Raw genomic sequence first — 24,619 nt, 5'->3', positions numbered from 1 at the left:
TGGATCCTCCGGGTGGCAGTGACTCCAGCGGTGGCTTTGGCGGCGGCAGCAACTGGTCTTCCAACCGGCTGCCACTGCCGCCATTTCCACTCTTGTAAAAAAAAAAAAAAAAAAAAAGACGTGATAGGCTACGTAAAGATTTACGTAGCCTATCATGGCTAGATTTTTTTTTTTAAAAAAAAAACATGACATGATAGGCTACGTAAATCTTTACATAGCCTATCATGGCTGGGTGGGTTTAAAAAAAAAAAAACCGCGTATGCAAATGGCGGCTATGGCCGCCGCCATTTGCGTTCCTTATTTTTGCCCTCTTAATCTACGTAAATATTTACGTAGACTATGACGGCGAAAATAAAGGGGAATGCAAATAGCGTAGTGGGTGCTATTTGCGTCCCATTTTGATTCCCCGTTTTAGCCTACATAAATATTTGCCATTTGCGTACGTGGTTTTTTGTTGTTTTTACCCAGAGCCTTCTGCGGCCAGAAATCCGGCTGCAGATGGCTCTGGCCTGGCTGGGCCTGGCCGGCTGCTCCGTGGAGCTGCCGCAGAGCACAGCCGGCTGCTGAGGATTCCAGGGGGGAGGAACGGAGCACCTCCCCCCCGGCGAGGGTTCCGGAGGGAGGGACAGAACGTCTCCACCCCCAACATCAACATAATCCGCGAACAGGTAAGTGACTTTCGTACATCCCTAATTGTCTGCTCACAGATGGATGTGAATTGTTTGTTTTCCATCATGCGGAAAAATACACAAATAATTACATAAGAGATTTCGTAAGAATTTACATAATTTACCTTAGTACGTAACAATTATGTACGTAACTTTTAGCGTATTATCCCCTATTCCATTCAACTTTTCCTCAGCACAAACTGGTATATTTTTTCCTACGAATAAATATGCGCACATTTTGGGAAAGTAAAAAATCATCCAAAAGTCCACAAACTCCACACGACCTGAGGGGGCACTCCAAAGCAGATTCCGCAGGTCTGATTGTTATAAATCCAAGCTCATTTCTCTAGCATCCCTACCACTTGCGCCTTCCCAGACGTTCCCCGCATTCACTCAGACCTGTCCATGAATGCCCGCTATTTTGCCCAACTTATTTTTACGGGGAAAAGGAGGTCACTAAAAGCATGCATATTTAAATACGTGCAAATTTGGGCTGTGAAAGGCTGATCTACGCAATATTAGGGGCATAAATGGCCTATTCACACCTCTAATATTGCATATATCAAGCTTTCCCATGGAGTGAATTCATCCATCCCTAGTTGCTCTAACACTTTAATACTTAGAGGGTGTTCTTTAGACTGCATAAGTCAAACCCACTGCTGGAGTTTCATTTTTTTTTTTGCTATGTGCAACAGATTCAGTATTAAAATCACAGGTCGGAATTAAGATTGCCGGGAGAATTATCAACAACCTCCGATACGCAAACGATACCACCCTAATGGCAGAAAGCAAAGAGGATCTAAAGAGCCTCTTGATGAGAGTGAAAGTGGAGAGTGCAAAACCTGGTTTGAAACTCAACATTAAAAAAACGAAGATCATGGCATATGGCCCCATCACTACCTGGCATATAGAAGGGGAAGAAATGGAAGCAGTGACAAATTTTATTTTCTTGGGCTCCAAGATGACCGCAGACAGTGACTGTAGCCATGAAATTAAAAGACGCTTGCTCCTTGGGAGGAAAGCTATGGCAAACCTAGACAGCATAGTAAGGAGCAGAGACATTACCTTGCCGACAAAGGTCCGTATAATCAAAGCTATGGTTTTCCCAGTAGTAATATATGGCTGTGAGAGCTGGACTATAAGGAAGGCTGAGCACATAAGAATTGATGCTTTCGAATTGTGGTGCTGGAGAAGACTGTTACGAGTCCCCTGGACTGCAAGGAGGTCAAATCAGTCCACCCTAAAGGAAATCAACCCTGACTGCTCATTGGAAGGACAGATACTGAAGCTGAAGCTCAAATATTTTGGCCACCTAATGTGAAGGGAAAAGTCATTGGAAAAGACCCTGATGCTGGGAAAGATTGAAGGCAAAAGGAGAAGGGGACAGCAGAAGATGAGATGGCTAGATAGCATCACCGATGCAATGAATATGGACTTGAGCACACTCTGGGAGAGAGCGGAGGACAGGAAGGCCTGGCATGCTATGGTCCATGGGGTCATGAAAAGTTGGACATGACTTAACGACTGAACAACAACAATCTTGTTTATGGGTCACAGCCTCAACTAAAAGTACTAATGCAGCCTCCTGGCTGTGGAGACAAATCAGGGGCTGAGGTACAGGAACTGTCATGATTATTTTAAAAAAACCCAAAAACACCAGGCCACCAATGTAAGAAAAAGGAATTGTCATAGAATAATTTGACTTGTGGACACCTGTTAAGTTTTCAAAATTTCACAGATGAAAACAGGGACACGTCATCTGTTAACAGCCCCCTTTTCATATCAGGGATAAGCCACATGCACATATTGCTCTGCTTTGCCTGCGTTTGTCCTGCAATAGATTCTTCTGCACTGACTACTAAAATGGAATGCGCCACTTATTCTTAGGGATGCATGAGACATTTGTTTCAGGATGTCAGAGAATTCCGCCACGGATCTCGGTGAGGCCGAATGCCAGTGCATTCGGCCCCCTGCCCCCCCCCCGCAGATCCCCCCCAGGACGAGACTTACCTGGGGCGGATCTTCTGGGTGGTGGCGGCTCCGGTGGCAGCAGCGGCGGCTGCGGCAGCTGGTCTTCCTACCAGCTGCCACTGCAGCCATTTCCAATGTTGGAGAAGAAAAAAAAAGACATGATAGGCTACGTAAAGATTTACGTAGCCTATCACATCTGACTTTAAAAACAAAACAAAAACGCGCATACGCAAATGGCGGCGGCTACGGCCACCGCCATTTGCGTTCCTTATTTTGGGCCGTCTTAGTCTACGTAAATATTTACGTAGACTAAGATGGCGAAAATAAGGGGGAACGCAAATAGCGTCCGCTACGCTATTTGCGTTCCCCTTATTTTCACCGTCTTAGTCTACGTAAATATTTACGTAGACTAAGATGGCTCAAAATAAGGAACACAAATGGTGGCGGCCGTAGCCGCCATTTGCGTACGTGCGTTTTTGTTTTTAAAGTCAGACGTGATAGGCTATGTAAAGATTTACGTAGCCTATCACGGCTGACTACAGGGATGCAAATAGCAGTGGCTACGGCCACCGCCATTTGCATCCCTGCTAGCCAGCGGCTGGATGTCCGGCTGCTGGCGGAGCCGGCCGGCGGCTCCACGGAATCCCCATGGAGCGGAGCCGGCCAGTGAGGATTCCGGGGGGAGGGACAGAGTGCCTCCCCCCCAGCGGAACCCAGCAGAGCCAGGTAAGGGCAATTTTGTACATCCCTAGTTTCAGTACGTTGTTAATGAGGATTTACCCAGTCTGCACATTCCAAACTGAACACAGATTTGGATGTAGTCTGTGCTCAAAGTCCATACATTTCTGAGCTTGCCATGTGATTTGCAGACCAAACGTGCATTCTTAGGTGCATCTATTTAGCTATGCACAAATGACCTCTTGACATTTCCCACCCTATTTGCAGACAAATTGGAGGGAGCCATCAGCCATTTCACTGAATTTCTCCAGGGGAAGGAGAAATTCTCCAACAGTTTCTCAGAGGTGGGGCTCAATGTTGTACCACAGCTTCTTTTTTTCCAAAGCAATTTTGGTTTTGTGCTGCCACTGCAACTGACGACAGCAACAACTGTGTTGGCAGCATGACCACCGTTTGCTTTCTTCAGAATGCCCCATACCTAGCATCATTCCAGGGCATTGGGGTTGTGTGGGAGCTGAGGAAAGTGGTCCCTACAAAAAGAATGGTGGATAATTTTTTTCAGCGATGTTTGAGCTATCCTTATCAATGTGAGGTGGCTGAGGGTGCTCTGTATGTTTTGTCTCTATTACACAACTCTCCATCACTCTGCAGCCTCCCTAGCTGCCTGCACTTCCTGATCTGAGCAGGGGGGAGAAGCTGTGAGGGAGGAATTATCTCATGATGTCTTCCCATGTGTTTAATTGAAGTATGGGAAGCAGAGGAGACAGTGGGCTGCAGACTGCTGGAGAGATGATTAGACAGTGAACCACAGGGCAATCCCATCCACTCCTCTTAAGGTAAGCAAAAGAACCCTGAACTCCACCCATGAGTTCAGTGAACTCCAAAATGTTCTTCTCTGATCATGAACTCCAAAATGTTCTTCTCTGAACATTTTTAAAGCAATTTCTTTTTATATAAAGAATAAGAATGGTTAAAAAAAAATGGAAGAAATTTTCAGCACAACACTAATTCAGATGTAGGCCCACTTGAGTTTAATGGGCTTACTCCCAGGAAAGGGAATTGCAACCTTAACCTCTAGAGAATTGGGGAAGGGGGATGAACCCTGAAGAATGTTGACTAGAAACTCACATTAACAACGTTTGTAAGGCATCCCCAAAAACTGTCTGAAAGAAAAAATATGACCAAATATACCAAGGATAGGTACTGGGGGGGGGAAGCTAGTACATCAGGGAGAAAGTTCTAGTTAAAGATGTCTGAGGAGTTTGATCTTTGCACATTTCAATATAAATGGATGCGATCTGTGCCTGATGGATTAATGTGCGAATCAGAACATAGTCACCCACTGGCTTCTGGACTTCCCAAATGTTCCAATGTAGTTCTCAGCTCAAAACAGTATCGGAATGCATTTTAATGCATATTTTGAGAAAAAAATATAGAAATCCATATTTTGAGGGGAAATATGTTTTAAAATATGTGTTTAAATACGTATATAAAATATGTGTTTAAATACATGTATAAATGCAAAAAAATGTGCAGTTTTGGAAAAAATAGAATAGTGTGAAAATAGTACAGAACAGATTAATGGATGAAGACATGTGACAGTGATTTAGTCTATCCCTAGTTCTCATTGCTATGCTAGTTTTCTACTTGCATAGAATGTGTTACATTCAAAATGTAATTCCTTCTACACAGTGTGAAGCGGTAAAGTCCATTCTACCACGTTATTCCGTTGCATGTGTCGATGAGGTCGTATTACGCAATGCAGCAGAAACACAAGACTACCATTACTTAATGGATTTCTGTAGCTTTCACAAGGTAGCCTATGCAGTCGTGCTGTTATTTGTACTCCATCCTTCTCTCTCTCTCTCTCTCTCTCTCTCTCTATATATATATATATATATATGACTGGGGTTTTAATGAAGTTGGCACAAAGCCTGCAATGTAATTTGCTATTTTTATTACTCTGTCAATATTGTGCATTAAGGGCCTCAATACTACTCAATGAAAGTAAAAAGAACTCTTTAAACCTTGCAATGTCGAAACGAAAACAGGAAACTGCTAATGCATGTGTCTTAATACACTAGGCCAGATTAAGGCTTTTGAAGCAGTCCCTTGCTAATTAATTTGAAACTGTGATGAAAACACAAAGTACCCATAGACATGAGGTTCCTAAGATGGGGGTGGGGGTTTCTGACAAGAGCATTTCAAAATGGGTGTTCTTTTCTTGGTTTCTTGACAAAAGCAATACATCAGACCAGAATAATAGCCCAGATTGATGGCCAGCCTTTTGCTGTTCCTCAGAGGGGACGACAGAAACATGAACTTCACTTCTGGTCCTGAACTCATAAACTGTAAAATCAAAGCAACAGCCTACAGGGGTCTCAGGAGATAAAAAGGAGAGATGTAAATCTGATTCTGATTTTCTCGTGTTATCCTAATTTCCCTTTTCTAAACATGCACAAAATTTACGGTAGGAGTGTCAAATACATGAAACATGATTCATTAAAATATTATTTTCTAAGCTTACTAAAACCCTTTTGAAGTTCCCACAAAATTCCTACAGATGTTTTGTTATATATGTCCCATTCAATTTTGCCTCATGTCTTGCTTTAGGTGAAATGTTCATATGTACTCACAACATTTTATGGTTTTAATGTTAACCTCTAGTTGAAAAGTGTTGTCCAAACTGAAAAAAATGAAATGGGTTGGATTTGGACTTAGTCATGCTTAGAGTAGACTCATTAAATGGGAGTCCCATTGATTTAATGGGTCTACTCTAAGTATGTCTAAAACCAGATCCAACCCAAATGTCTATAGTCATTATGGCTATATGTGACTGCTAGGTTCAGAGACAGCATGCCTCTGAATATCAATGACTAAAATACAACAGTGTGCAAGGGCTATTGCCCTCTTGTGCTTGAGGGCTTTCCATAGACATCTAGGCTACACTTGTGCTTTTTGAAGTGCATTGATAACTGTTGGGGCATCTTACGCATTCCATATAGAGCTTTTCTAGCATTATATAATGCTTTTTTATTCTGTATTATCAAAAAAACGCAATGGATGTCATTGTGAGTGCTACGAGGTATTAAATGCATAAGAGGGATATAGCGTCACCATGATCGGATCGGATCGATATGACACGAGATGCAGATCTGTCCCCAGTTAGCCACTGTGAGTTAAATAGGCATTTGGACTGATTTATTATTGTTGTTGTAGTTAGTCTGCCTTTCTTACAAAAGAAAAGAAAGTGAATCAAACTAAGCCTCTCACATGAAGCCTTTGGGCATAAATTAGGAGTGATGAAATTCAACCCCACCCAAATTCTCCAGAATACCCAGATGTTGTGACATTGTGGGGCACAGGGAGAAAAAAACGGTGGCCCAAAGGCCAGGTCTTAATCTGGTGCCTAAAGGACTAGCACGTTGGGGTTCTATACAGGACAATCCATAGTACTGATGCCACAACTGAGAAGGCCCTGATTCTCATGGATACCCTCCAAGAATCAGTTGGCAAAGCCCCCCAAAGCAAGGCCTCAGATGTTGAACAGCATAGAGTCCCTTGAGGATTGAAAGAATCGGTTTATTTCTTTCATAATTTTGGGAGACTTAATTAGAGTGAGTCTCAGAATATGACAAGGTTAGAACTATACATTACTATATGCATACAGTTGCCACCAACAACAGTCGCCATGTGACTAATTCCTTACTCCATTAATGTCTACTATCGCTTATGTGTATTCTGACATCACTGTGCTGTGCGTTTCCCCGTCACCAGCAGCTACTAAGGTAGGGGTGCTGGAGAAATTTCAGATGGACTAAAATGAGCTCAGATTTCTAAGAATCCGACCTGCGGAATGTGCTGCAGAGTGACCCCTGAAGGCTAGGGGTGGACGAAACTCACTTACCTGTCCTCGAAGTTTTTCGCGGTGGGGGGGAGGCGCTTCGCTGCTTCCCCTGCGAAGTTCAGGCCGGGGGGGGGAGGCTTCCCGCCTCACCTGGCCGAAATTCAGGCCGGGGAGGAGGCGCCTCACCTCGCCCGGCCGCGAACTCAAAAGTTTTTTTTAAAAAAAATTAACGCCCCCGTGATAGGCTACGTGACGATTAACGTAGCCTATCACGGCTAGATCTGCAAAGTCAGCCGTGATAGGCTACGTTAATCATCACGTAGCCTATCACGGGTGACTTAAAAAAAAAAAAAAGCGTGTACGCAAATGGCAGCTCCCCATAGGGAGCCGCCATTCCCGTTCCTTATTTGGTCGCTGTAGTCTACGTAAATCTTTACGTAGACTACGGTGACCAAATAAGGAACGGGAATGGCGGCTCCCTATGGGGGCCGCCATTATCAGTACGTGCTTTTTTTTTTTTTTTAAGTCACCCGTGATAGGCTACGTGACGATTTACGTAGCCTATCACGGCTGACTTTGCAAATCTAGCCGTGATAGGCTACGTTAATCGTCATGTAGCCTATCACGGCGGCGTTTTTTTTTTTCCTTTGATTGGAATGGCAGTGGCGGCAGCCGGTCAAAAGACCGGCTGCCGCTCCCGCCCCGGACGAACACCCGCCGAACCGCCGGCCGGACCCGCCGCCGGGAGGGACATTCGGCAAAGGTAAGTCCCATCCCGGGGGGGGTGCGGGGGGCGGGGGTGTGTGGAGAATTTCTCCCCGAAACTTGTTCGGGGGGCCAAACACGTTGGCCCTCGGCCCCCCGAAGTTTCAGGGAGAAATTCTCTGCCATCCCTACTGAAGGCCACGCAGAGCCCATGGACTTTCGGGTGAGTTTTTTTTACTTTTCCAAAATTTACACATATAAGTTCGTAGGAACATTACAAGTTTCTGCTGAGGAAACATTGAATGGAATAGGAGACAATACACTAAATGTTACGTACTGATGTAAATTATATAAATACTTTAGTAAATACTTAACGTAATTATTTACACATTTTTTTCCACATGATAAAATAACATATTCGTATCCATCTGTGGGCGGGCGATGGAACAAAAGGCACCTGATAATCTGCGAAACAGAGACAGAGTGGATTTATCATAGTTCATACATCCCTACTAATAGGGCTGTTGGAAGAATCTGGTTGGGGGGTGGAGCTTGACAAGCTTTTGTCAGCTTAGCCCCCTCAGCTTTATTCCATCTCCCACTAGCTGGCCCAACTCAGTGCACAACGAGTGCACAAAAAAGAATAATTTACAGAAATTCTGCCAGCTGGCCCAACTCAGTGCACAACGAGTTGGGCCAGCTGGCAGAATTTCTGTAAATTATTCTTTTTTGTGCAAAAATAATTGTGCAAATTATGGCTGTAAATTCTGGAAGTTATGAAAGTTTGTGCAATTTACAGCTGAAATTTGCACAAATTAAGCAAATTTGCAGCCATAATTTCTACAAATATCTAGTTGTGCAAATTTCAGCCAAGGCGAAAAACAAAGTGTTAAAAGTCCCTGGAAGTCAGAGAAAATGCATGGCTCAGCTCACAAAAGCAAGCTGAGTTGGGCAGGCCGTGGAAGTCGATGAGCCCAAAATGGGCCAGATTTCCCAGCAACAGACATCCCTAGGACCCTAGCTACTAACATGACCTGGAATAGGGAATTGCATGTCTTGACATCAGGACATGGTAAGTTACAGCAGAGGAGAGGAACACGAGGCTGTGCAGAGAGTTGCAGATCTTATAAAGCTGAAGTCATGATACATCAGAGATACTGGTAATTTGCTCAAAATTAAAGACTCACAGCAGGAATTTGGAAAATAAATTAAGGTTTTCTGCATATGCTTTTGTGGTTAAAACTGAGAACTGTTACCATCTATACAAATGTTGCACCACAAAGTCTGGATTTGTCCATTTAGTCCGAGTTTCTTGAAGGAGATAAATTAACCAAACACTTGGAATAAAATAGGTTTATGGATCACAGCCATAGATTTCTAATTACAATATGTAGATGCAATTAGAGATTTAAAAATGGAATAACATCAGTTCAGTTTCAGATAGGGAAAGCTGGCTGAAAAGAGCTCGTTACAATCTGCTGTTCTTGTTTTATTTTGTAAAATTAATCCACCTGTTGGCTGCAGATTCCACATGCAGTTGATATACACAGGACAATCTGATTTACAGAGGCAGTTCACAATCTATGAGAGTGGTTTTGAAATAGTAATAGGAAGGATACCACATGCTTTTTTGTCGATGGAGATCTGTATGTAGCTGTTAACAGCAGTTTGAATTTATGCTGAAATTTATTGTAATAAATACTGGTTACTAACTGCTTCTTGTTGTCCTAGTTGAGCTGAGCAATAAAGACCTTCACAGGGAGCAGCTGCCAAATATTACTCCAAACAGGCCTTCAGATTTCTTTTAACATGGTCATTATTTTTAAAAGGATAAGAAGGAACAAATTCAAACATGGTGCAAATATTTGGCAAGGGTAATAATAATAAAAAAAAACCTAGCCAATTCAGAATTGATTGCTACATATAATGCACTTCCCTCCATTTCTTTCACAGAGGAAAATCTGAAACAACAGGGCTGTCTGTGCCTTCGCCCTTGCATTGATCCTCTAACGAGCATATCAATAGTGCAACGTGTGAAGCACGCACTCCACAAAAGCCCTGTATACGTTGAGGCCTAATGGATGCTGTCCTCCCCATCACTCCACCACTTTGTGAGGGTTGGAAGAATAGTGTAAATGGGGCCTACACTCATATAGCTCTTGCATCACACATCAGCACAAGTACGTAACACTTGTAAAGGACAAAGGATCGTACTATGTTGAGGTTTTGCCCTGAGGTGAGAACAAAAGAGAAGGTCCAACTGGAAGCAGCAAGTTAGAGACACCACTCCAAATTGCAAGTGAGAGCTCGCATGATTGAATGCGCCTCTATACAAACAACAAGCAATCTTCCTCCACATAAAAAGCCAATATGTCAAGAGGAAGGGTTCTAGCCCAGTTGTTTCCCTGAGATGCTAGATTTCTATGTGCAGGGAATTATTTTGTATCGAAGACCATGAAGTCATGTGAACTCCCACCTGCAGACTGAAGTGGTAGAGTCCAGATGAAGTTCACCACCTCAATGACTAAGCATTAGACCCAAACTATACATTCTCTTGATGCACAGAATGCAGTTTTTGCTTACCTAATTACCAGCACTCAGGGAGGATTGTTACAAGAAATGCAGCATATGGTACCATTGGGAACTGTTTTCCTAAGAATTTTAGCCATACCTGGCGGGGCACAGGAGGGCTCCAAGTGTGCTGGGGAGGGAAGAGATAACCTCCCCTGTGCACTGTTACCTGTAAGGATTCCCCTCCACCCCACGATGCAGCTGTAATTCAGTAAGCCCAAACTTGAAACATCGCTACATGGTACATATTGAGAGAATGTCTAATTTTGCTGTCTTTTTACCTTGGATGGAATTTTTTTTCTCAATCTAGAACCCTCTCGCTTCAAGGAGGAGAAAATTAATGCAAGTTTACAGCACTTGTGCATGTGCAGTTTATTATTATTATTATTATTAAGAGCTGGAAGGCATCAGGTGAGGGGAAGGTTGCAGTAGTTCCCAGTAATGCTGCTTCATTCCGGAAGAAGTTATCTCAGATGATTAATCTCACCATGAAGTTGAAGATAAGGGAAAATATGCCTTGTTGTCATTAATGTACACCAAACACTATTTGGAGTTTACTTAATTTATGTGTTTATTATTCGTATTCTCCCACACACATCCTGTCCTTGCCTTTTTCTTTTCTTTTTTTGTCTCTGTGTACATTCCAGGTTTGCCAAATTGAGAGCGAGCCAACTGTAAGGGATTTGTCTCTTGGTTTAACTTCTGCTTCTGTCTCTCTCTGCTTCCAAGAATTTGCTATTCTTGCTTCTGCTCTTAGGCCGCCTGCCAACTGCTCTGCTATTTTGCACCAGCTTGACAAGGCTCACTAATTATAAAGAAATGTTTAATGTCTCAGATAGTAGAAGGTGGAAGGAAGAAGAAGGAAGAAATCGCAGTAGTAGGGAGGCCATAAATATCCACTACGCCTCTGAAGTGAAAATCACATATTTGCTGTTGAACAAGAGTCTCTTGAAAATGCAACTCATTTGCTAATCCTATTGTTGGATCCATGGAAAAAGGGTAGTGGCTCGCTGCATATGTTCTTATGCATTTAAGCCAATTGCAGAATTATGTTTCAGTTCCAAGGACAACATTGCACTGCTGAGGTCTGTGCTTTTGAATGAGGAACTATTTGCAATTAAGGCAGACCACAATGTCGCCAAATGTCTGTGCTTCTGAATGGGGAATGATGCACACTTAAGTCAGGCGTGCACTTTTTAATATGGAGGTCACTTATGAATTGCCCAAAAGGAGGAAATGCATCCTGGTTTGAAACTCAACATTAAAAAAACAAAGATCATAGCATTTGGCCCCATCACTTCCTGGCATATAGAAGGGAAAGAAATGGAAGCAGTGACAGATTTTATTTTCTTGGGCTCCAAGATGACCGCAGACAGTGACTGTAGCCATGAAATTAAAAGACGCTTGCTCCTTGGGAGGAAAGCTATGGCAAACCTAGACAGCATAGTAAGAAGCAGAGACATCACCTTGCCAACAAAGGTCCATATAATCAAAGCTATGGTTTTCCCAGTAGTAATGTATGGCTGTGAGAGCTGGACTATAAGGAAGGCCGAGTGCCGAAGAATTGATGCTTTCGAACTGTGGTGCTGGAGAAGACCCTTACGAGTCCCCTGGACTGCAAGGAGGTCAGATCAGTCAATCCTAAAGGAAATCAACCCTGACTGCTCATTGGAAGGACAGATAGTGAAGCTGAAGCTCAAATATTTTGGCCACCTAATGCGAAGAGAAAACTCCCTGGAAAAGACCTTGATGCTGGGAAAGATTGAAGGCAAAAGGAGAAGGGGATGGCAGAGGATGTGATGGCTAGATAGCATCACCGATACAATGAATATGAACTTGAGCACACTCCGGGAGAGAGCGGAGGACAGGAAGGCCTGGCATGCTATGGTCCATGGGGTCATGAAGAGTCGGACACGACTGAATCACTGAACAACAAGGAAATGCATCACCAAAAAAGAGGACAAAAGAAAGCTGTGATTTGCATAAAATTTGCATATGCTAATTGGAATGTATAGATGCAAATATAGAAATAATTACCATAATTTAAATAGAAATACAGTACATCTCAGCATAGTGCAGAAGACTGTGACCTGTGTGCCTGCCTATTCAGTCTGATTTTCAATTGCTAGCTGCAGATGGGCAACAAGTCTTATGGTTCTTTATCTGGAATTGGACCTGGCAGCCGTTCAAACAGAGGACACCTTCAAATGGTCCTCTGGCAGCCCTTCAAATACATGGCCACCATACTTTTTATGATAAAGACTTACATCCACTGTGCTGCATGTGTACAGGTGCATACAGCTGTATGTGCTTTGGGCCTGTATACACAATCGGGGAACACTGCAATACCACAGTTCACAGTTAAGAGTAGAGGCCCAATACACCAACAGTTGTATGAATGTAGGGACCATTTTTATGTTCCACCTAACTTACAGAAGGTAGGCTGTCAAAGGAGAAGAAGACACCCTACAGCAGCTAAAAAAAATAAGCTTTTGACAAAATGTGCCCACTCCACAGTCACAGGCAATTATTATCACGTACATATATTTAACTTACCTGAGACAAACTGTTCAGGAGTTATTTATTTATTTCAATTTATGCCCTACCTTTCCACTTAAAACAGTGTTCAAGGTGGGTACCAATACAGATAAAATGTAACATAATTAAAACATAACCACGTCTATTAAAACACATCATGTAAAAACACATAAGTTAAAAAGAATAGTAAACAGCACCCAGCAGTTAAAACCTCATGCAGCAAACAACGCCTGCCTGAATGAAAAAAAGTATTTGCCTGCCAGATGGAACTAACCTTGCCTTTCCTTAGGAGGGAGCTCCAGAGCCTAGGGGGAACACCCACCAAAAAGGCCCTCTCATGTTTTCCCACTAAATTTGTCTCCCGTGTTGGCAGGACAGAGAGAAAAGCCTCTCCCAAGGATCTTAAAACCTGGGGAGGCCCATAAGGGAGGATGCAATCTTTCAAATAGGGTTTAAAATTCAGTTTTTCCCACCTAGGCATGATCTCCACAGCAACAGGTGTGTGATGAAGACAGGATTCAGGAGCCCTAAACAATTAGCCTCACCGAGCATTCGATGAAGTGCTACTCTTTTCTATACTGAAAGAGCCATACTCCAGAGATACATATGCACATAGGTCCCTGAGCACGAGTCCGGATCAATGTGCGGTGGTTGGGGTGGAGTCATCAGATGTGATCCTACTCCCCCCATATCTCTCCCACATCCATCCATCTCTACCCTGTTTAACTGTCTGTACAGGGCTACAGTTTCTACCCTTGCAAACGCATTGAGCAATTAATATTTTAGATGAAATTGAGTTGCCCTCATCTATCTTCTTCAAGCTTATGGATAAATCAGTTTTGTACTCTGTATCAAAGCGAAAGGTTATATTATTAATCCACCATACTGAGCCATTACTTTTTCCATTCTTTTCTTTATTTCAGATGAATGTAAATATTATTTTCAATTAAATTATCAATAACTTCTCAAAAATAGATGTTAAGAAAATCCAGATGCGGTTGAACTGTGTGTCTAGGTATGTCTGTCAATATATTCTGATAGGTTTCATTTCTGCAGGTGAAAGAAAAAGCTCTTTGCGTATTTTTCTATCTCAGTGCTGTTAATGAAGATTCATTTCAAGTTACAGCTTTACATAAACATTACTTTTCTTATTTAGAGAGAAGGGAGGCGAGCCTTTCACAATCTATTTTAGTACTTGCACAAAGGTGTCTCACTGCTGTTCTCCTCTTCCATTTGTCATGAAGAGTGAGCTGAAAATTATCCCATCTGCCAATGGCATTGTCTGAATGCAATAGCAGAGCCAATAGAGCTGAGGAAGGCATGAAATGGCTGGCAACACATACATATTCATAATATGAAGTTTCATTCTTTATGGTGTCCTTTTTCAGAGATATCATAGGCATTAACAAGAGCTGAGTTTAATAACTTTATGATTATGCTAATTTGGAGGCAAAAATACTTGCACATCTTGAAGAAGGTATAAATATTTTGTGCTTGCCAAGTGTAGTCAAACTGTGACTCTTGAACTAAGGATCCTAAGATATATGAAGATGTGGCACTTGAACAAATATATATCAATATATCTATTATTTATCCGCCTGTCTAAAATTAACTGTATTTATCAACTGCCTTTTAACCATAGTGCACCCAAAACAATTTAGGTATGGGTGAGACATTTGCTCCATTGGGTTTTTTTAATGGATTTCCCCCATCCAGACCCTTTCAGTGAGCTGAGACAAAGAGGCAATCTACATTACAACTTTAAACTAGTTTCAAACCTGTTTTTAGCGATTACGGCTACCAAATACAGGAATTTGGGGAATTGTAGCTGTAGGAAGAGGGGCCGCTTGGGCAGGGGGCAGGGGTCTCTAGCAAAGAATTCTCAGTACCCTCATGAAACTGCAGGATCCCTTTAGATAAACCGGTTTGAAACCAGTTTAAAGTTGTAATGTAGATTGCCCTAAAATTGTGTTCCAAAATCTGCATTTTCATAAACTTTCTGATGCTGCTCTTCTGGGGGAAAAGTGTAAACAACATCCATATATTTGAAAAAAGTTCTCACAACATAGTATTTCAGCAAGTTAAATACTTGGAAAATGTACACAGAAATGCATACATTAATGCGTGCATTAGGGGAAATGCACACTAAAAAGTATGAATTTTTAATAAATCAGTCAATCACAAGCTCATGCAGAAACTGGATAGAATGAGCTCAAAAAGCAACAATCTTGGTGAGACTGAGATTGACAGATCTTTCCATCCCTAAGTGATTAAAAGGAAAAACAAATAAAAACAACTCACAATTCTAGTCTAAAACAACAACAACAATAGGCAAAAAGCTTAACCAAAATAGCAGCAAAAGCAAGACAATATGAACAGAACGTTAAAAGAGACACACACATACAGGCCCTCAAAACTAGGGCTGTATGTGTGTGTTTCAAAACCCCCCGATCCTCTTCAGATGCCACTTCAGATTAGGGATGTCAGAGAATTCCGCACGAATTTTAAATGGGATTGAATTCTGACAAATCCGGTCCACGGAATCCTCCTCAGAATGGGGCGGCCCGGTCCAACCGGCCCAGAGCTCATGCGGACCCTTCTTTTTGTTTGTTTGCCAAACAGCAGATTTTACTGAAATAATCATGAAAAGAAATCTGTAAATCGGAAATAGAATAAGAACACGAATGGTTTTACCCTTTTTACGATATAGGCACTTTCCCTGTGACCTGAGGCTTTCTTTCGCTGGGGCTGAGTCGCGAAGTGGGAATCCTCCATTTTTTCTGTTTATTGTCTGTGGAGGTGAGGTCAGGTCAGGTCCGGTGAGGTCAGGTGACCAGAAGTTACATGGGGAATCCTTTTTTACTCTTTTTATGAAAATAAATAGGCATTTTTCTTATGACCCGAGGCTTACGGAGACCAACGGCAGGCATGTGAAAAGGATTTTCCGGTGGTACTTACAGAATTATTTACTTAAGTTCGGGGAGCTGAAAAAAATGGGGGAATCCAGGGCATGCGGACGGCAGAACAGGGCGGCCCTTGACTCTGCAGAATCCTCATAGAGCAGCTCCGCCCTGCGAGGATTCCAGGGGAGATGAACGGATCACCTCCCCCCCCACAGAATTCCCCATCGGCATGGATGGTGGGTAATCTGTACATCCATACTTTAGATCCTCAGAAGTAGGGCTGTGCACCACCTCGTTACAAAGCCTGAATAACAAGGTGAAGCAGGCTGATTCAGAGCAAAATTCTCGTGATACGAGATAGGTCTGAACAGTACTGAGGCACCCCCCTAACGAAGCTCCTCCTCTGCCTCGTATATTCAGAGCTCTTCTAAATGCCTGAGCAGTCCAGACAGGCTGTCTCCCAAATCTATCAACTTCTCAATGCCTCACGTGGAGGGGCATGGGGGGGGGAAGGAGGGAGGGGAAGGTGAGCAGACATGGGCAGGCGGGGGGAGGTGGGGAGGTGAGTGCAGGAGGAGGAGGAAGTGAGCTTTGGTGAATAGGAACTCTCAGCCAGAACCCATGCCAGCAGTCTCCAATCAGAGAAAGTGGTGGAGGAAAGGGGGTATATATACTTTGGTGAAAGGCTTCATTTGGTTATTGAACTAGCTATATCTTTGGGAGAGAGGGCTGGTGTGGGTAGATGATCGTGTGTGTGCACGTGCACATGCATGTGCATTCTTAGGAGTTGTTCCTTCTGGGAATTCCTACTGGGAGCGTTCCCTCACTCCTCGATCGTCCGTCCTCATTGGGACTGTGTCTTTTGCAGCACCTCTTCCCTCCACCTTCTACGATTTCTTTCTACCTCCAACTCATTTGTTATTTGTATTTAATTAGATTCATCTCTCCTTTCCATATTTTTTCAAACATAGGTTTTCCTTGCTTGTTGCTGCTACGCTTCCCCCCTCCCCTGCCATTCCTGTATTTGTTTGTTTATCTCGATTTCGGACTCCAGAAAAGGCTGCATTTGTTCTGTAATCTTGACCCTTACTTCTGCCTTCTCTGTTCTATTTCCTTGTCATTTTTGTCAGTCAACTCTGTCTCTTTTAGACTTTTACAAACTCAGTCTTATTTCGATCTGTTCCAATTTCAAGGCAGTGTTGAAAATAGGGATGTCAGAGAATTCCACCCGTATTTTAAATGGGCTCGAATTCTAACAAATCCAGTCCACAGAATCCTCAGAACGGGGCGGCCAGATCAACCTGGACCAGAGCTCACGCAGACCCAATTTTTTTTTCTCCGCCAAAGGGTGGATTTTTTGGAAATAATTACGAAAATAAAAATGTAAACCGGAAATGGAGGAAGAAAGACCGCGACTGGCTTTACCCTTTTTACGAGGCATTTTCCGAAAGCTTTCTTTCGCTGGGGCTGAGTCATCCACAGAAATCCTCCATCTTTTGTTTATCGTCTGTGGAGGTCAGGTGAGGTGAGGTCAGGTGAGGTGAGGTGAGGTTACCAGAAGTTACACGGCGAATCCCTGTAAAGGGCTTTACTCTTACAGAGACCTAGGGCGTGCAGAAAGGATTTTTTGGCAGGAATTATGAACGTATTTACATAAGTTCTGGAGCCAAAAAAAAACAGGGGAGGGAATACGGGGCAGGTGGATGGCGGAACAGGGCAGCCCTTGGCTCTGCAGCATCCTTACGGAGTGGAGCCGCTCCACGAGGATTCCAGGGGGGAGGAATCAAATTCAACCTGCATCTAGCACACTAGCCAGTTGGCCAAAAGGCCTGGAATTTGGCAAGTGGGATGCCCTTGAGGGGGCTGGGACGGGCCCAGGTGTCACACACATCTGTGGAAACTTCAGAGGACCTGAAGCGGCATCCTAAGTGGATCGGGGGGTCCATGCACAGCCCTGCTCAGAAGTGACCCCTATCTGCCACAGACTGGTTTGGGCCTGCTCTGCTTCAACTTGGATCCAATTCTGAAGCAAGATTCGGATATCTGGATCACCCATTTTTGGCGTTTTCCCATTGACTTGCATGGGAAAACACAAATTGTCATAACTTTTTTAGTTTTTATAATACAGGCATGAACCTAAGGGACCCCTCCACCACCTCCTGGAGAGGGGGCCACCTGCAAATTTTCAGACAGTTTGGCCCAGAGGTTTTTGTGCTAGGCGGAGTTAAAATCTGATGTTTTCCACAGAAACTCTCAAAGCAAAGAGCTGTAACTTATCCCTCTTTCCATGCACAGGTGTGACACCTTGGCCCCTCCCAACCTCCATTGAGGGCATTGCACCCTCCAAAGCTCAGGCAGTTTGGCCCACTGGCTTGTGTGCTAGGCGCAGGTAAAATTTGAGTTTTTCCAGGAAACCTCCCAAAGCAAGGAGCAGTAACTTTTCCCCACCTCTGCCCCTGCCAGCACACTGAAGATGCCTCATATTGTGCTGGATTGCTTTGCCACACAGTGGAGTGTTATTAGAATAAGAAGGTAATTAATATAAATACTGTGTCTTGTACTTTTTCAACGCTGCCTTGAAATTTGGATGTATAGTTTGGGGGAACAACAACCTAGCATGCACACAGACACAGACACAAAAGAGATAAAGAAAAGCGGAACTACCTAAGCAAATGACGGGTGTCTTTAATTTATTTTATATTTCATGTTCTTTTATGGAAGGCAGGGTAACTTCAAGAAACACAGGACAGCGCAGGCAATAAGATGTGAGCCAAGAAAAATCAAACTCAGATTTCTTTTTTTAAAAAAAACCCTTTAATTTCTGTTTTGGGAGGATCAACTTAGAGAGAAGACACAGACAGTTCACTTCAGCACTGCGGGGTGGGGGACCAAATACTACACACATAGGCTGCTATAATATGCCTTTCCTTAAGAATTTAGAAAAAAGAAAAAACTAAATGCTTACATATGACTTAAAAGCGAGGGCAGGAGGAACATGCCCAGAAGTCAATGCTTGTTTTTAAAAATTGAAATAAGACTGGGATTGTAAAAATCTAAAAGAGACAGAGTTGACAGAGAAAAACTACAAGGAAATAGAATGGAGAAAGCAGAAGTGAAGGTTGACCTTAAACAACAAACGCAGCCTTTTCCGGAGTCCAAAATTGAGATAGACAAACACAGGAATGGCAGGGGAGTGGAGAGTGTAGCAGCAACAAGTGAGGAAAAGCTATATTAGTTTGAAAAAATATGGAAAGGAGAGATGAATCTAGTTAAATACAAATAACAAATGAGTCAGAGGTAGAAAGAAGTAGAAGGTGGCAAGAAGAGGTGCTGCAAAAGACACCGTCCCTATGGGGATGGACGATCAAGAAGTGAGGGAATGCTCCCAGTACAATCAAGATGTTTCCTTTTAATTTCAATTTTGAGGAAAGCCTAATGGCGATCAAAATCAAATAAACTGAAGGAACAGCTCCTTGGAATGCACATGCACACACACGATCATCTATCCACACCAGCCCTCTCCCAAAGCCACAGCTGGCACAATAACTGAATGCAGCCTTTCGCCAAAGTATATATACCCCTTTCCTCCACCACTCTCTCTGACTGGTGACTGCTGGCGTCGGTTCTGGCTAAGAGTTCTTATTCACCAAAGCACACTCCTTCCTCCTCCTTATTCGCCTTCCCGCCTCCCCAACCTTCCCATGTCCACTCCCCTCCCCTCCCCTTTCTCTTCCTCCTCATGCCCCTCTGTGTGAGCTTTGAGAAGTTGATAGATTTGGGAGACAGCCTGTCTGGACTTCTCAGGTATTAAGTAGAGCTCTGAATATATGAGGCAGAGGAGGCGCTTCATGGGGGCGGTGCTTCACTCCAGGGTGCCTCGGTATTGCTGTGACCCACCTTTATGATGAGGATTTTGCTCCAAAGAAGCCTGCTTCGCCTCGTTATTTGGGCCTTGTAATGCGGTGGTGCACAGCTCTACTCAAAACAACAAGAATAACTTGCTTAATAATCTAATCTCAAAAGACACAAGGAAAAGGCAAGTTTCATTCTCTTCAGGTGAAAGGTGCTTGCCTTTTACACCTTTAAATAAATGTCCTTTATTGTCCATTGAAGGAGGCCAAAAACCTCTGAATGGTGATGGGCAGTTTATCCCAGAATCAAGTGGTAAACCTATTCCAAACTACCACCTCAGGCTGCAAATAGTGTAAATCCATATTTGAATGGTCTCCATAAGTAGTAGTAGTTGTTGTTTTTATCATCGTTTCTGGACAAAGGAACATTAAATGTCAGGGATAAATTTAGACAGAATCCTCTCCATGCCATCCTTCCTTTCTACATGTAGTAGACATTGGGGAAAGAGAACGAGAGAGAGCATTCAAATATTATAGTGCCGATGGTGAAATACTTTTAACTAATGATTGTACTATGTGGTGTGTGGTGTCAGCATAAATCATTACAAAATATAAGAGGCTTCCTCTTTACGTGAATCCCAGAGCACCCTGCAGCAATTAAAATCCCTGAGAAGTAATTGAACAAAGGTGGTATCCTTTAAATTATTACCAGGATAGTTCTGTATGTATTTCTTTTAAAAACAGATTAAAAACTCACATACACACAGGCTAGCAATCCTTTTAAAATCACTTCTAACTGTCATATACCATAATTTCATTATCATGTATGCCCTTAAGACCAATTAATATGTCAGTGTTTAAACTTCACACCATCAGAAACCAGTCCATATACACTGGTCTGTCGAGAAAACCCAACACAACTGCCATGGAACTTCTATGCATTTCAGAGGACAAAAGTCAAACATAGGAAGCTTCCTTACACTAAGTCATTGCCCCATCTTAAGTCTTGTCTACACTGACTGGTAGCAGCAGTCCAGAGTTTCAGATTGGAATCTTTCCCTACTTGGAGATGCCAGGGATGCCTGTGATTAAATCTAGGACCTTTTGCATGAAAATAATATGCTCCACCACAGAGCTCTGGCCCTGCCCCCAGTGTTCTAGTGGCCACTTTACTTTGAAGCTTCGAAGATCATGCCTCAATTAGAATAAAAAACATCGCAGAGAAGCCCCGATTCTGTGAGGATAATGCCTGAATTTTAAAAAACAACAACATCCGGAGCGGGGGATAGGAGGGGGTAAAACTTAGTGTCATTTGAGGGGATACAACAACCCCCTGCTCAATGCAGGAAGCCTGATTCCCAGGCAGTTGCCCATCCAACTACTGACCGGGGCTGACCCCGCTTAGCATCTGAGATCAGACAAGCGCGCGCGGGAAAACAGCAGGAAAACAGCAGGAAAACAGCACAGCGCTCAAGTGTGAACTGAGCTTGCACATTCGATGAAGCACTGCAATGGGGAAAATGGGTGAGTGTGAATAATCACGTTTTAATGCGAGAGCGTTTAACCCAATAGGACACCGAATTCATTGCGATGGCGGGCGCAATGTAGATCAGCCCCGTGTTTCCCAGAATTCGGAATAACTGACTTACAGTAAAAGTAGGAAAATTCCACATGCAAGGACTTGGAACTCAAGAAGAACCATGTTTTCCACCACATAACCTCTTTTTTTGTCTCACTGGGTAGGCATTTGCGAAACCTAATTATTTAGATCTGCCACTTTTTGAATCTTCCATCTTGTCGGGATGACATCACACAGAGCTTTATTATGGATGTTTAAATATTAATGTGTTGGTACTCTTAGAAATACCAGAGCCACCAGAAGACCAAGTCAAGCAAACCCATTGGGATGCACCCTCAAACAGATCCCTAAAACAGAGATCAGTTTTTGACAATGGAAAAAACACACCTGAACATGGGCATGTGTACTTCTGGATCAGCACCAGTTAGAACTCGCCCTGAGTTGAACTTGAAAGTGAATTTACCATTCTGATTTCCATTGCCATTCAAGGAGAACCAAGTGTCTAAGACCCTTAAAACCAAAAATGCCTTTAACCAAATCAGAACCATGAATACTTACTTAGCAAAATGGAAGCTCATTTTAAAAAATAAAAAATAAAATAAAATTGGAGCTTCTGCCACAAAGTATGACAATGGCACTGAATGTTAAAGAGAAAGATTTTATATATATATATATATATATATATATATATATATATATATATATATATATATATAATGGTTTATAGCAGTAATCCTCTTAAATACTTGAGGCTTTGCCAGCTTTTAGCTAACAAGCTCTGTTATTAACGGCTGCAGAGCTACAACACTCAAAGGATTATTGTCTAAGTTTGCTGACAATGCATTGCCAACTGACCAGTTTCTAACATGCAATTTGTTATTGTATTTCACAAACCAGATCAATGCTTAAAACCAGTTGAAGCATAAAATCTTGACTCTCCCCCCCCACCTTTTAAGATAAATAAATAAGCAAATAAATAAAGTGAACTGCAGTGCTCTTTAAAAAAAATTGTATGTGATTAAATGCTATGATTATTATCAGCGAAGTTATCTGGCCGTGGTTTGGGGTTTGGGGTTTGATCAAGTAAACTTGAAAAAAACATCAAGCCTCTCTTTAAATTTACCGTTCTTTATTTTTTAAAAAAAAAAATGGGACAGAACTGTCAGGAAGCTGTCTCTCGTCTCCTAATTCTTAATATGGAACTTCTGACAAGTATACAGATTTGCCTTAATTATTTATTCATTTTATTGAAAGTGCCTTCCTCTGCTTTAAATTTCTAATAAGTCTAATTTAAATAAAGAGAATCCTATTTGAATGTTGATTGCACTTTTAGAAATCCAGAAGGTTGCTGTTGATGCACAGTGGAGGCATTTGGTAGGTACTTTTCACTGAACTCGTTTCTGGTTTAAGTACCTACTACTAGGGATGTACGGACTGTGTAAAATCCGCTCCATCTGTGTTTTGCAGATTGTCAGACACCTTTCGTTCCATCATCTGCCCACAGAAGGATGAGAATATTTTTTTCATCATGCAGAAAAAATACAGAAATAATTACATAAATAGTTACATAAATATTTACATAAGTATTTACATAATTTACCTCAGTACGTAACATTTAGTGTATTGTCCCCCATTCCATTCAAGATTTCCTCAGAAGAAACTTACGTATTTTTCTACAGATTTATATGCATAAATTTTGGGAAAGTAAAAAGAATTATCCAAAAGTCCACAGACTCCGCATGGCCTGAGCGGGGGTACTTCACAGTAGATTCCACAGGTCGGATTCTTAGAAATCCAAGCTCAATTTAATCCGTCTCAAATTTCTCCAGCATCGCTACCTACTACTACATTTTACTGTAAGTTAAAGCTAATAATGCAGAAGTCTGCCTGCTTATCAAACTTGAATGTTTAAAGTTCAGGTGACCCATGATGTTACTAAAAACGCCCCCAGGAAAAGAAACCCCTTGTCACATTCCCCTTCCTTTTCACAGGGACAACGGCCCAACTGGATGTCCATCTAGCCCTCAACTGGATGTCTGTTGAATTCTTCTACTCCAGCAGACCTTCCTGGCAAAGCAGTGGAGGCTTTGTTCTTTTGCTTCACAGATGGTAATGAAAAAAGAAGTGAAGGCTCTATGAGACATTTCACAGAGATGATTCTGACAGGTGATCAAATCGTCGAATGCTTCTCCCTGTAAAAAAAAGTTCAGATGCAGTCTGAGTGTACACCCCATGACAGCCTGAACATACCTTTCTCTGTGTTGACATTCATTTTAATAATAGAAAAATGCAAGCACAATTTTGTGACAATGACAACAACTACCAAAAAAAGTATACGCCTTCATGTTTGCAATGAGGAATTTCTCATCAATTAATCTGTTTCTTTAAGTTGGGAATGACTCTTTCAACCAGATACCTTTTAACTTTTGATAGCGTGAGCAGAAAGTCGTGTGCATAGAATATGGGAACTTGTGTTCGCTTCATAAAAGAGGGGAAATGATCCTCTTTGGGATGGGATTATAAATGTTGGTGAAGATGGTATTAATGGTGTTAACATGCTTCCTACTAAATCATGTCCTTGATACTGGGAGCTAAACACATAAACAACGTTTCAAGGCCCCTGTCACTCAGAAGCACATTTCTGCAGTGCATAAGCACATCTGTCACTCCAAGATGTATACAGATGTTTTTTAATGCAAATAACATGCTCATTTTTAACTCTGAATTGTCCAAAAATGCCTCAGCAATGGCATCAATATTTCATCAAAATTGTAATCTTAATCTTGTTGCAGTTTGGAGAAATAGATTGTAGGCATACACTATCTTCCCATTCTGATACACTAAATTCAAATCTCAGCTTCCTCAGTGATTCACTGTGAAGCATCATGACTGTCATCTAAACTATATCACCCAGAACATCCTTTTTTCTGAATAAATGGAAAGCTATTAGTGACAAAAGTATTAACATGATGCCCAAGAGCTGCACTATATGAGTTGTGGCAAAGTGTATCATTCAGTGTTTAACTGTGTGTGCGTGTGTGTGTGTGTCTATCTACACACATGTGAATTTGGAAGAGCTGATCTACATGCTATGCAGAATAACAGGTCTTTGAGATGCTACCTGGGATGTATGAGAGCCACTCTTCTATGAGCAGGTCTGTCATAGTAAGAACATAAGAACAGCCCTGTTGGATCAGACCAAGGGTCCATATAGTCCAGCACTCTGTTCACACAGTGGCCAACCAGCTGTCGACCAGGAACCCACAAGCAGGGCATGAGTGCAACAGCACCCTCCCACACATGTTCCC

The 24,619-nt window shown here is 42.4% G+C and overlaps 1 protein-coding gene across 1 annotated transcript in view; it reads left to right on the top strand.

The window, feature by feature from the left end:
* The window catches only part of LOC146350378 (uncharacterized), a 74,016-nt gene that overhangs the window by 37,897 nt on the left and 11,500 nt on the right, over window positions 1-24,619 (top strand). Inside the window, exon 5 of the mRNA XM_084845540.1 lies at window positions 23,303-23,420. Coding sequence (XP_084701666.1) covers window positions 23,303-23,420 — 118 coding nt within the window. The remainder of the gene's footprint in view (window positions 1-23,302; window positions 23,421-24,619) is intronic.

The sequence above is a fragment of the Heloderma suspectum genome, chromosome 3 (genome assembly GCF_057233095.1).
Source record: "Heloderma suspectum isolate Gila_16-S chromosome 3, 16-S_ref, whole genome shotgun sequence".
NCBI classification, from domain to species: Eukaryota; Metazoa; Chordata; class Lepidosauria; order Squamata; family Helodermatidae; genus Heloderma; species Heloderma suspectum.
The sequence above is the reverse complement of the archived record's forward strand: the minus strand, read 5'-3'. Positions and strand labels throughout refer to the sequence as shown.